This window comes from Marmota flaviventris, chromosome 19 (assembly GCF_047511675.1).
Source record: "Marmota flaviventris isolate mMarFla1 chromosome 19, mMarFla1.hap1, whole genome shotgun sequence".
Classification (NCBI taxonomy): Eukaryota; Metazoa; Chordata; class Mammalia; order Rodentia; family Sciuridae; genus Marmota; species Marmota flaviventris.
This window is the reverse complement of record NC_092516.1, coordinates 27,071,586-27,084,307: the sequence shown is the minus strand read 5'-3', so window position 1 is coordinate 27,084,307 and position 12,722 is coordinate 27,071,586. Positions and strand designations below refer to the sequence as shown.

Genomic DNA, 12,722 nt, shown 5'->3' with positions numbered 1-12,722 from the left:
CTTAACCACTGAGCCACATCTCCTGCCCTTTTGCATTTTTTATTTAGAGACAGAGTCTCTAAAGTTGCTTAGGGCCTTGCTAAATTGCTGAGGCTGGCCTCAAACTTATGATCCTCCTGCCTCAGTCTCTCAAACCAGTGGGATTATGGGCATGTGCTACTGCACCTGGCTCAGATCTACTTTTCTTTTTTTCCCCAGATGTTTATGTAGGTTTATTTTATTCTTTATTGATGTGGTGCTCAGAATTGAGCCCAGTGCCTCACACATGCTATGCAAGTGCTCTACCCCAGCTCCAGCCCCTCAGACCCATTCTTAATAACAGTGTAACATCATCATCATTCCTTATACACCCACAGGCTTTTCCTGGCCTCCTCAATAAGTGGTATATTTTAGTATTAACTTCACTGACAAAAATAGGAGTGTTTTCATAAAAAGAAAGGTGATGGTGGTTTGTGGTTGAAAGATGTTAGAGGACTGCCATCTCTATGTTCATATGGAAGCCCAGATACACTTTTGTGTTGCTACTGTACTACTTACTAATCCAGTCCTCCCCCAGATTATTCGGTATTTAAAGCCTTTGGAAGCATTAGTCATGTTTAAAGGGTTGGGAGACCTAAATTTAATTTCTTTCTTGTTCATAGGTGGTCGTGTGATGGTAACAGATGCTGAAAGGTCCCTGTTGTCTCCAGGTGGAAGGTAAAGCATAATTGGTCATTGCTATTAAACTACTGTACTTGATGCAGTCACTAGAATATTAAAACAGCTCAAAGTTCAGTATGCAGTCATGTCACCTGGGGATCTTGTGGAAATGCCTCTTTTGACTTGGAAGTTGTGAATCATAGTGCCACTATGAACGCACTCGAGAGGAGTGTACGTGGTTGTCACTACTGCACAGCTTGATCACGTTTCTTCCTTCTTTCAGTTGTGGCCCCATCAAAGTGAAAACGGAGCCCACAGAAGATTCTGGTATGTACTAGTGCTTTTAAAATTAATTATAAAGTAAAGATGAATGTTCCTTAATTTACAAGTTTATATTTGAATGATAAATTACTGTATTTTGATGTGTAATGGGCATTCCCTATAAATATCTTTCAACTGTGACAGTGTTTTTTGATGTTGTCCTATTACACCAAGATCCGCAAAGAACTTGTTAATAGCGGTAGCCAGACGTTCATTGCTTGTTACCCATTTGATAATAAAAATTTTATTTTTCAGTGACACAGGCATATAAAATGTCAACTGGTTATACAGTGTATTTTGTAGAAATCAATATAATACCCTTACTCTCTTTCCTTTGTTCTCCCATTTTATACTTGCAAAAGAACCATTTTTATCTGTAAACTTGGGTATTTACTTGCTTAATTTAAGATACTATGCTTATACTCTTTCAGTGGGTTTTTTTTTAATGGACACAATACCTTTATTTAAAAAAATTTTATTTTAGTTGTTGATAGGTCTTTATTTTATTTATTTATTTATATGTGGTGCTGAGGATTGAACCCAGTGCCTCACACATGCCAAGTAAGAGCTCTGCCTCTGAGCCACAGCCCTAGCCCTGCAAGTATTTTTTTGTTGTTCTTTTTTTTTTTTTTTGATGGTATGTGGATGGAACTCCGTCCGGGTCTCATGGTTGCTAGGCAAATGCTTTTAATTTGAGATGGTTCTTGTTGAGTTGCTGGGGTGGATCCTCCTGCCTCAGCCTCCCAAGTAGCTGGGATTACATTTGTTTGCCACCATGCCTGGCTCAAATGTGTTTCATTTTGATGAAATTTATTTTTCAAGTTTTTCTTTCATTCATTGCTTATGTTGTGGCCGTATGCAGAAAATGCTTCCCAGCCTGAGGTCACAAATACTTAAGCTTTGTTCCTTCATGAAGTTTTATCATTTTAGTTTTTATATAAGTCTTGAGATCCATTGTACCTCAGTGGTGGTTGTGGAGGGAGCATGCGGATTCCTGGCTCTGCATGTGGAGGACCAGCTCCCTGTTAAAAGACCTTCTGTCTCCATGCATCTCGCTCATGCCTTCTGCTTCCCACCCTCCATCGGGTTTCTAGGACTATGATGCTGGCATTTCTACTCCCACAGCTCTGCCTTTCATGGAGGCTTAAAGTTCGATTTTATTTATTTACGATGTTAGAGAAATGAAGATGTAAGTATGCTGCTGCTTTGCTTTTCTGGCTTTTTCCATGTGGTTGAGTTGAGTTTTGCAGTTTATTTTTCAGATCCGAGTCTGATCTCCATCATGTTATTATTACCTGCTTTCTTGCCTTGGTCCATTTCTAGGGCAAAGCCATTTTTGATTATTTAAGATGATAGCTCTTCCTGATTAGATTTCAGTTTTGTTGGAACCATGTTTTGTTTTTCTGCATCTGTGCTAATTTTCTTCAATTTCAAAGTCAAGCAACTTCAACTTTTAAATATAATTTTCACTTAGAAACCTAGTGCATCGTCACTGGCAGTGTGGTCTGCACCGTGCGTGGCATCTGGGAAGCACCAAAGTGCATGCACGAGGTTTGCTTATTAAGGAAATTGAGTAGACTGCCATGGGGTGTGAGTGGGCACAGACTCTTGAGTTGTATAAAGCACAGTCTTCCCGTCTTAGCACAGTAGTGGCCTTCCTGGGTTTGACCCCTTGCAGGTGATGGGAAGCAGTTGTCACTTTTTTCTCAGTCTCTGGTGTTGCAGAGCCTGCCTGTGGATCTTTCACTCTGCTTTCAGATCACTCAACAAATATCTTAAATAGTTAATTTCAGATTTAATATTCCATCAGGCCAGGTGTGGCAGACACCTGTAATCCCAGTGGCTTCAGAGGCTAAGGTAGAAGGATCAAAAGTTCAAGGCCAGCCTCAGCAACTTAGCAAGGCTATGTCTTAATATAAAAAGGGCTGGGGATGTGGCTTAGTGGTAGTGCACCCTTGGGTTCCGTCCCCTCCCCCTTTTTGGTACTAGGGATTGAACCCAGGGGCACCTAACCACTGAACCATACACCCAGTCCTTTTTATTTTTTACTTTGAGACACAGCCTCACTTATTTGCTGAGGCTGACTTTGAACTTGCTATACTCCTGCCTTAGCCTCCTGAAGCTCCGGCATTGTGTGTGTGCCATCCGCCTGGCTTGGGCTTTAATTTTGACTTCTAAGTTGGTGTATCTTCCTGGCACCTGGGGCCTTTTTTTAAATTGTTGTGGTGTTGGGGATTGCATCCACACCTGGTGTGTGCTGCACAAGTGTCCCACTGTGAGCCGTTCCCTAGCCCCGATAGCCTCATGGACCATTGCCAGGGTATTGGTGGAAACCTGGAGGCCTGGGCCTGGCATTTGCAACCAGAAGGGCCTGCTGTGACAGTGTTGCAGGCGTGTGTGGAGGAGTGAGCTTGACAGAAACAGCAAGCAGACATGGAGCCAGAGGAAGGTCCACGTCCCTTCGTCCCTTCTCCTCTGGCCTGCCGGCTCCCTGCTGTGTTCCTGTGTGGCAGATGCCTTTGCAGGGCAGGGGCACTTTTACACTGTGGTTCCACACATGGTTAGTTGCCAGCACCGGAGCTGGGAGTTTCCCCTCCCCAGGCCAGACGGAATCTGCCCAGCGGAGAAGGGTGCGGTGACATCGTTCCCTTGGAGGTTCTTGAATGAGTGCTCAGTGCTTGAACCTGTTTGAATATGGTTCCTTTTGTCCAGCATTTGCTCTGAGAACCCAGTAAAGTCTGAGCAGGGTGGATGCGCTGCTGTGACTAGGTCCTCCTGGGTGCACTCCAGCACATCACCACAGCTAAAATCTGGGGGTCCCCAAGTGCATGTTCCCGTCTAAGAGACTGCTCCTGATTGCCTGCCTTGGCTTCTTGTGTCCCTTTGTCAGTCTTCTTTGAGACTAGGTCTCACTAAGTTGCTGAGGGCCTAGCTAAATTGGCCAGGCTGTCCTTGACACTGCGATCCTGGTGCCTCGACCCGCTGAGTTGCCAGGATGACAGGTGTATGTCACCAGGCCTGGCACACTTGCTTAATGGTTTTAGCAACAGATTTCTTTTGCCTATTTGGACATTCCTGTTAATGGAATGATGAAATATGTAATCTTTGGTCTGGTCCTAAATATGTGCCTCGAATTATGTATCTCAATTGTAAGTGGACCAATATTCTTCAAGAATTCATGGGGAAAAATTACAGAAAAGACTCTCAGAATATTAATAATTGTTAAAACTTCGGTTTGATTTTTCTTTCCTACCCTGCTATCTCTTAACCTTTTGTTCTTTCAGAATCGTTGAGTCATATCTGTGTTGTGCACAGTCTGGCTGACGCCCTGACGTTAGCCCTGGAATGTCATTTGCTTTTATAGGCATTTCTCTGGAAATGGCAGCTGTGACGGTCAAGGAGGAGTCAGAAGACCCTGACTACTATCAGTACAACGTCCAAGGTAATGCCCGTGCGCAGCTCTGCTTCCTGGATGTTACTAGTGGTTAAAAATAACAGTTTATTTTGTACTGAAATTTCTTATTTTTTTTTTTTTTAATTGATTGGTGCTTCATTGGCTTATGCACTTGTAATTCGTCACAGGAATAAAACAGCCAGAAAATGGGTTGTAAAATAATCTGTAAGGAAAATTTAATAGCTAATAACATTCTTAAATGGACGAGCAAAAATTGTGGTAAAGTTAGGGCTCAGTTTGTTTTCAGTGATATTTATAAAATGTGTGGAAAATATTGAAAGTGTGAACTTTTTGTTGGTGTTATGAGGAGCCTCCTCAGAAACCACCTCACTGCAACCAGTTAGTGAGATGTCCATCACCCCTTGAGTTTTGTCCTTCTGTTGTGTCCTTCTGTAATCTGTCCTTAGGCAGCCACCATGTTTTCTGTCATTCAGTTTATATTTTCTCAGCATTTACACAAGTGGCATCTTAAAACACATGGCACTCCTTGGCCTGGGGGCAGCGTGGACTCGCCCCCTCCCCGGAGTCATGGGCAGTGCTGTGGGGTCAGATGCCACTGCGCTGCAGAATGTCACACTGCCATGTGCCTGGACCAGCTTGGCATCCTTTTGTCTCTGGGAGGCCATTTGGTTTTTCCACTTCGAAGTCACCACAAGTACAGCTGCTGGGAACCTTTGCCTCAGGTCTTGGCTCGGCCTTCCCTGCTCTCCAGCAGATTCCTCGGGATGGGTAGCTGGGTAGCTGGAAGGTATTTTAAGGTTTTCAGCAGGTGCCAGACTTCTCCAGAGTGCTTTGTGGGCTTTACATTCTAGTCAGGAGCATATGGAGTCACAGTCACTGCGCGTCCTTGCCAGCACTTGGGTGTTGCTTGTTAGTGTCGGTCACTTTCAGTGGGTGTGTTACGATTCATCATTGTGATTCTACTTTGTATTTGCCTAATATGTTTATTTTATTTAAATGATACATCTTAGTTCTGGAGCATTTATAAAGCATTCGGAATAAATTTAGTATGTGAATATCTGTATGCCTGTATTAGATTGTGTCATGGTGGCAGGCGCTGTGGTGCATACTTGAAATCCTAGCTCCTTGGGAGGCTAAGGCAGGAGGCTTAGGAGTTTGAGGCCAGCCTCAGCAATTTAGGGAGACCCTTTCTCAAAATAAAAAATAAAAAGGGCTGGAATGAAGCTCAACCCCCAAGTTCAGTCCCCAGTATGCGGGCTAGGGGGAGATCATGTTTCAGTGAATGTCGTTGTTTTACTTTTCTTTCTTTCTTTTCCTTTTTTTATTGAAATGGTACTAAGGATTGAACCCAGAGCCTCACACATGCTAGGCAGGTGCTCCTCAGCTTTACATTTTGTTCTTAACAGTCAGTTCTGAACAGTTTACTGCCATTGGCATTAGGAGTTACATGGCAACACACTGAGTGAATTCTGACGACTTCTTTATTTCCTTTTTTTAATGGTACTTGTGATTGATCCCAGGGGCATTCTACCACTCATCTGCACCCTCAGCCCTGGATTTTTTTTTTTTTTAATAATGAAGTTATTGAATAGAAGCCTTTTGTCATGTGATTTGCAAGTAGTTTAATTGGTGAAATCCAGTTTATTGAGGTATTTTTCCCCTTGAATGAATTGTGCTTAAGTGTCATCTAAGAGATCTTTTTCTAACCTAAAAGTGACAGTGATTTTCTTCTGTTTCACAAAATTTTGTATTTCTAAATTTAGGTGCATTTCCATTTTTTCAGTGAATTTTTGCACAGTGACATCCCGTGTTTTATGGCACCACCTTTTGAAAAAATTGTCTTCCCCTTGGGTTATTTTTGCATCTGTCAGTTTCTAGAGCATATTCTGTTACCCTGATCTACTTGTCCGTCCTCTGCTGATGTCACGTTGCCTTGCGAGTTCTGGATGTACAGTGGTTCTTGGAATCAGGTCACAAGCATCCTCCAACTTCATTATTCTTTTTTACAACTATTTTTAAATGTAAATTTAAAAACATTCAGCTGTGAGTTCATTGGCAGAGCCCCTGGGCCTCTTGACGGAGACTGTGCTGAGTCTGGATTGGTCTGGCTGGAGCCTAATAACTCTGTGTCTTGGTGTCCGACTCTTCCTCCTGGCCTTTGGTCAGCACTTGGGGTTTTCAGTGTTCAGATCTTGTACGTGGTTTGTAAGATCTATGCTTTTCATGGGCTTTGGTGTTAGCATACAGAGTGCTTTTTAAATTTTTATTTTAACTTCTATTTATTGCTAGTGCATGCGCTTACAGTTTATTTTTACATACTTTCTATCTTGTGATCTGGCTAACTTCACTTATTTTAGTAACTTTTTGGTGAAATCTCTGGGATTTTCTTGTGTAGATACGTGCATTCTCTGCGACTTGGGACAGTTTTATTCCTCCTTTTTCCCCGTGTGTTTACCTTTTCCTCTCCTGGGGTTGGAGCAGTGGGGGGAGCAGTGGCGCGAATCTGCTTGATCCCATCTTGGCAGTTGGAGGAGCAAGTGGCTCAGCTTGATGCCTGAGTTCCTTGCAGGTGCCTTCATCAGGCTGGGAAAGTTCTCGGGTGTTTATATTTTAAGATTTTCAAGAAGCTTAAATGTGAACAGACTTTTGCATCTGTTGAGGTGATTCGATGGTTTTTCCTGTGCGTTAGTTTGCAAGTGTTGAATAGCCCCACCTGGCCGCGATGCAGTGTTGTGATCATGGTTGATGCGTGGGCTCGCTCTACGGGTCTTGAGCAGGCCAGGCAAGAGCCCTCCTGCTGAGCACATCCACAGCCCCTTCTGTTTCTTGAGACAGGGTCTTGCTAAGGTGAGGAAGCTGGGCTTGAACGTGCACTATGTGCTCAGCCAGACATTCAGATTTTAGGTCACAGAGTTTGGCAAAACATTCTTTGTCTCCCCCCCCCGCCCCCCGTACGTTGGGAAGCTCCAGCTCTGTGACGCGGGTTCCCTCTGCCGAACTCCGGCCCGGTGTTGGTGGTGCCCTCACCTGGAGGGGCTCCCATTGCGTGAGTCTGAGGCTGTGCAGTGGTGTGTTCGGTCACTTCCTGGCCTCCACGAACATGCGCCAGAGCATCCTCAGTGGTTAAAATAAAAAAGGTCTCCACGTGGCTCCCTGGACGGTGTCACCTCAGCCCTTGGCCCAGAGAAACTCCTTAACGCTCTTTCTCTCCTTCGGGAGCAGCTTTGACTTTCGCTGATGGTATTTCTTGCCTTCTGCAGGTGAATTTTGTTTCTATTTTAGTTTTTAAGGTGAGAGATTAAACTCTTTTTTTAATGCCACCATTGTCCTCACAGCCCTGCTTCAGCTGCCCTGCAGACTCCCTTCCTGTGCCGGGTCCGACCCTGGGCCCACTAGGCCAGTGCTCTGCAGCCAACGGGCACTGCTGCCCCACAGAATTTGATTTGTCATTATTTTCATCCTATTAAAAGTACCTAATTTGCTGTGGCTGCTCCTTGTCCTGTGGGTCACTTAGGAATGACATCCACATATTTGTGTATTTTTCAGATCTTGTTCTGCCACTCACGCGGGGGCTTCTGTTATGTCACCTGTGTGATCGAGCTTGCTCTAACTTTGATTTGTGCCCAGAATGCAGTCTTGATGATGCTACCTGTGAGCTGGGGCAGACATGCAGTCCAGCGCGGTCCAGTGCTGTGGGGCTTCCCTGCAGCGACAGGTTGGGTGAGGGTGGGTGAGGGCCCAGGTTCCCTGCGTCCTAAGGTTTCAGTCTCCTTCTGTCACTTACTATGAAGAGAGAGTTGTGAGTTTTCCGTTTTCTCTATGGATTTGTATTTTTCTTAGGTACTGGAGATTGAATCTAGGGCACTCAACCATTAAGCTATATCCCCAGTCCTTGTTATTTTTTTGTTTTGAGACAGTGTCTTGCTAAGTTGCTGAGGCTGACCTTAAACTTGCCTGCCTCAGCCTCCCAAGTCACTGGGATTACAGGCATGTGCCACTGCTCCCGGCAGTAGATTTGCATTTTTGGTTTTGATTTATCAGTTTTCCATCATGCGTTTTGTAGAACTTTGGTCAGTGTTGGGCGTGCTATGTGGTGGGCCTCCTCCCTGCTGGTGGCCTGAGGCCATTGTACATATATGTAGACTCGCTCCTGTGGGTTGTCCTGGCTCTCAGTGAGCTGTGGAACCCTGCCCACCTAGGCCACCAGCCTAGGTTGGTGACGCTGAGGTCTGGGCTGCTCTGTCCTCGACGAAACCATTCAGCCCTGTTGCTAGAGCCAAGCTCCACAACCTGCTTTTCTCCTGATTCCTCTTCAGCCACTGTTCTGAAAACCAAGGATGTTGCATCCTGAAGACTTATCTGCACGTGCGTTTCCACTGTGTGTATGTGTGTGTGTGTGTGTGTGTGTGTGCGTGCGCACGTGCATCCTCTTGTTAATCTCTTAAGTTTACCACAGTGGACGGCCTGTGTGTGCTGTTGTGTGGTTGTCCAGTGTGCTGTCAAGGTTTTCGTTTTTGTTACGAGTAGAGTAGTATTACCATGATCACTGCTCTGTTGTACGTGTGCATTTGTAGGATCACCTTGGTGTTTTCTTGGCAAACCTTTGCTGTCCACCACAATGCCCTAGGAGATGCCTGTGCTCTCTGCAGGTTCTGCAGGCAGCACTCCAGCGTGAGGGTTGGGGGTGCTTCCATTTCTGTGGTGGTTGCTGGGCACCTCTAGCCTTGCAAGGGTAAGAGTGAAGGATGCTACTGAGCAGCTTGGATTTGAAAGTATAATCTTTTATGAAGGTATGCTGGGAGACAGGAACCGAAACCAGAAATCCTACTTTGGCAATCTCCCGCCCCCTCCCTTTTTGTGGGGGTACTGGGGATGGAACCCAGGGGAACGTTACCACTCAGCTACATCCCATCCCTTTTTATTTTTTATTTTTGAGATGGGGGTCTCCCTCAGCTGCTCAGGCTGTCCGTGAATTTGTGATCCTACTGCCTTAGCCTCCCAAACTGCTGGGATTGCAGGTGTGCACCACTGTGCCTGGCTTTAGTTTAGCAATATTAATTTGAAGCAAAAAGGTGGGGATAAAGGGTGAGATTATTTAACGTATGAAAGGAAAAACATAAGAAAGAAGTCACTGCATTGATATTCAAACCATTAATAATTTTTTGGGGGGAGTACTGGAGATTGAAGGGTCTCACTGAGTTGCTTAGGCTTGCTTTGAATTTGCCATCTTCCTGAGCCACTGGAATTACAGGCATGCACCACTGCGCCCCCCCTCTGTGTATCCAATAAGTAAAGTAAAAAATTAATTATGGTAATTTTATAGACATGTCTGCATGTAATTACATGGAAAATACAGCAAGTTGATTAATGCTTACAAATGTGAATATTTTATCTCTAGCTAATAAAGGTAAGCTAATTGATATATATATATAGAAAATTCTGTACCCAGTAAATAATTATTATTTATAAAATGTGGATCATTTATAAAGATAAACTTTGTACTTATCCACAGATGGCCTTAACAGCTTACCTGAACCTGATGCATTCATTAAACTAGAAACCCCAGTGTTGGACAGAAAAGCTCTACGCTGGGACTCCCAGGAGATATGCTGATGACTAAAGATGACCTTCTTAAAAATACTTAGGGCGGGGCTGGGTTCCAGCTCCAAGGTGGAGGCCTGGGCTCCCACCTCCCACCCCTAAATTTAAGGATAGAATCTGGAGAAAGCCACATGGCTGACGTCTTGCCCTGGAACTATAGTAGTACTTGGAAGTCATTTGCTATACTTGACTGTTGTCTCTTGTTTCTCTTTTCCCCTCACCTTCTGTGTTGCAGTTGGAACCCAGGCCTGTGCCCGCCTCCCTGCCCTGCCACCCCCACTTCAAGTGTTTCCATCATTCTTTTTTTCTTTTGTCCTGGGATTGAGGTGCCTAACCACTGAGCCACATCCCCAGCCCTTCTTTGTACTTTTTTTTTTTTTTTTAAGGAAGAAGCAGGTATTGGCTGGCAAGACTTTTTAGAGAGGAGAGAGAGAGAGAGAGAATTTTTTTTTTAAATATTTGTTTTTTAGTTTTCGGTGGACACAACATCTTTATTTTTATGTGGTGCTGAGGATCGAACCCGGCGCCCCTGCGCATGCCAGGCAAGTGTGCTACCGCTTGAGCCACATATCCAGATCCCCTTCTTTGTACTTGTGTAGAATCAGGGTCTCGACGCGTTGCTCAGTGCCTTGCTGATCTGCTGAGGTTGGCTTTGAACTTGCCATCTTCTTGCCTCAGCCTCCCAGGCTGCTGGGATCACAGCGGGTCCCATTGTGCCTGGCGGTGCACCATTCTTCTTCTTCTTTTTTTTTTTTTTTTTACATTTGTTCTAATTAGTTATATATGATAGCAGATTGCATTTTGATTCATCGTACACAAATCAAGCACAACTTTTCATTTCTCTGGTTCATTCTTCTTTTTTTTTTTTTCCAATTTCTTTTTAGTTGTCTATGGAAGGTTGTTTTATTAATTTATATGTGGTGCTGGGAATTGAACCCAGTGCCTCACTCATGCTAGTTAAGCACTCTTGCCACTGAGCCCCAGCCCCATGAACATCATTCTTAATGAGAATTCTGTTTTGTATCCAGGTTGCATGACTAGGAAGGGGTGGGTGTGGTGTTTGATCTCAGAGTCTTGATCTTAGTTGAGATTTTATTTCTTTGCTGTGCTGCAGATGGTTCCCCAGGCCTCGTGCCTGCTGTGCAACACCACACCCCTGAAGTACCCCTCTCAGCCCCACAGTCGTTTTGGTCAGCTTTCTCATGGTTGTGACTTAAAAGACCTGACAAGAACAATTGTATAGGAGGAAAAGGGGCTCACAGTCTCAGAGGTCTCAGTCCGTAGATAGCCAGCTCCTTTCCTCAGAGCTTGTGGTGAGGCAGTGGAGTATGGCAGCATGAAGCAGCTCACATCATGATCAGACAGCAGAGAGAGACTCCATTTCCAAGTACAAAATATTTAAATATCCCAGAGACTACACCCCCAGTTACCACCTCCTCTTACCACAGCCTACCTGCCTTCAGCTCGCATTGAGTTAATCCATCACAGGATCGATGCACTGGTTGGTTAGGCTTTCACAACCCAAGCACTTCTCCTTTGAACCTTCTTGCATTGTCACATACTAGCCTTTGGAGGACACCTCACATCCATACCATAACAGTTTTTCTTTCACGCTATGTCCTTTGCTTGTAATGTGAAGTTTTATGCAACTTTGTGCATTAATAAAGCCTTTCAGATGTCTTAGAATGTTTACCAAATGATAATAAGAGATAGCTGGTTTGTGTACACATTAATGAAAGAATACATTTTATGTTAAGAAGTAGAAATTGGGGGCTGGGGTTGTAGCTCAGTGGTAGAGCGCTTGCCTGGCATGTGTTGAGGCACTGCATTGAATCATCAGCGCCACATAAAAATAAATAAAATAAAGGTGTTGTCCATCTACAACTAAAGAATATTTTTTTTAAAAAAAGTAGACATTGAGCTGAGCTAGATGGTGCCAGCAGTTTGGGAGGTGAGACAGGAGGATTAGGAGTTCAAAGCCAGCCTCACCAACTTAGTGAGCCCCCTAATCAATTTAGTGAGACCCTGCTTCTAAATACAATACCATGTGGTTCAGTGGTTGAGCCTCCTAGGTTCAATCCCAAGTACCCCCCGGCATTCCCAAAAAGTAGGCATTGAAAATATAATCTTTTGTTTCTTTTAAATTGATCACTAAAAAACTTGTTGATAAACAGAAATGTGTCTTCAAAGTCTCTGTAGTGTTTTGTGAAGGCTTCCAAAGTATTTTCTACCGATAATTGGAAGGAACCTTTTCCACTCATGAAGAAGTGCTTATGATGGGGGAGTGGCAGAGGGGGATCTGAATTAATACCTGTTAGTTGTTCATTTATTTCAATGGTTATTTAAGCTCACTGGTAGTTCCATCGTGTTGTGATTCCAAGGAAGGTATACCAGTTTGGTTTTGCATCTGTCTTAAATAATAGAAAAAATAAATCTATGTACCAGATAAACCTGCATTTATGAACCATGTGGGGTGGAAGTTACAGTTTACTGTGTTGAATATTTTGCTGTTTAAAAAAAAAACATTCCCACCACTTCAGACATACCATTGTCATCCAGCCCATGTGTCTGGCCATTTCAGAATCTCTCTTGACTGTCTATGCATGAATCCACCTGGACATGCCCTCCCACCCACTGAGACCACACGTCAACACCGCTCATTGTGTTAGTCGGGTTTTTTTATTTAGTTTTTTTCTGTGTTAGTTTTTTTTTTTTTTGACCTTTTTTAACTTGTAAAAAGGCCATT

At 44.0% G+C, this 12,722-nt stretch overlaps 1 protein-coding gene across 8 annotated transcripts in view; it reads left to right on the top strand.

Moving 5' to 3' along the window:
- Window positions 1-12,722, top strand: part of Gtf2i (general transcription factor IIi) — an 89,970-nt gene that overhangs the window by 38,192 nt on the left and 39,056 nt on the right. For all 8 annotated transcript variants that reach the window (XM_071605370.1, XM_071605368.1, XM_071605369.1 and 5 more), the window contains 3 exons: window positions 642-696; window positions 923-966; window positions 4,325-4,402. In XM_071605370.1, coding sequence (XP_071461471.1) covers window positions 642-696; window positions 923-966; window positions 4,325-4,402 — 177 coding nt within the window. The remainder of the gene's footprint in view (window positions 1-641; window positions 697-922; window positions 967-4,324; window positions 4,403-12,722) is intronic.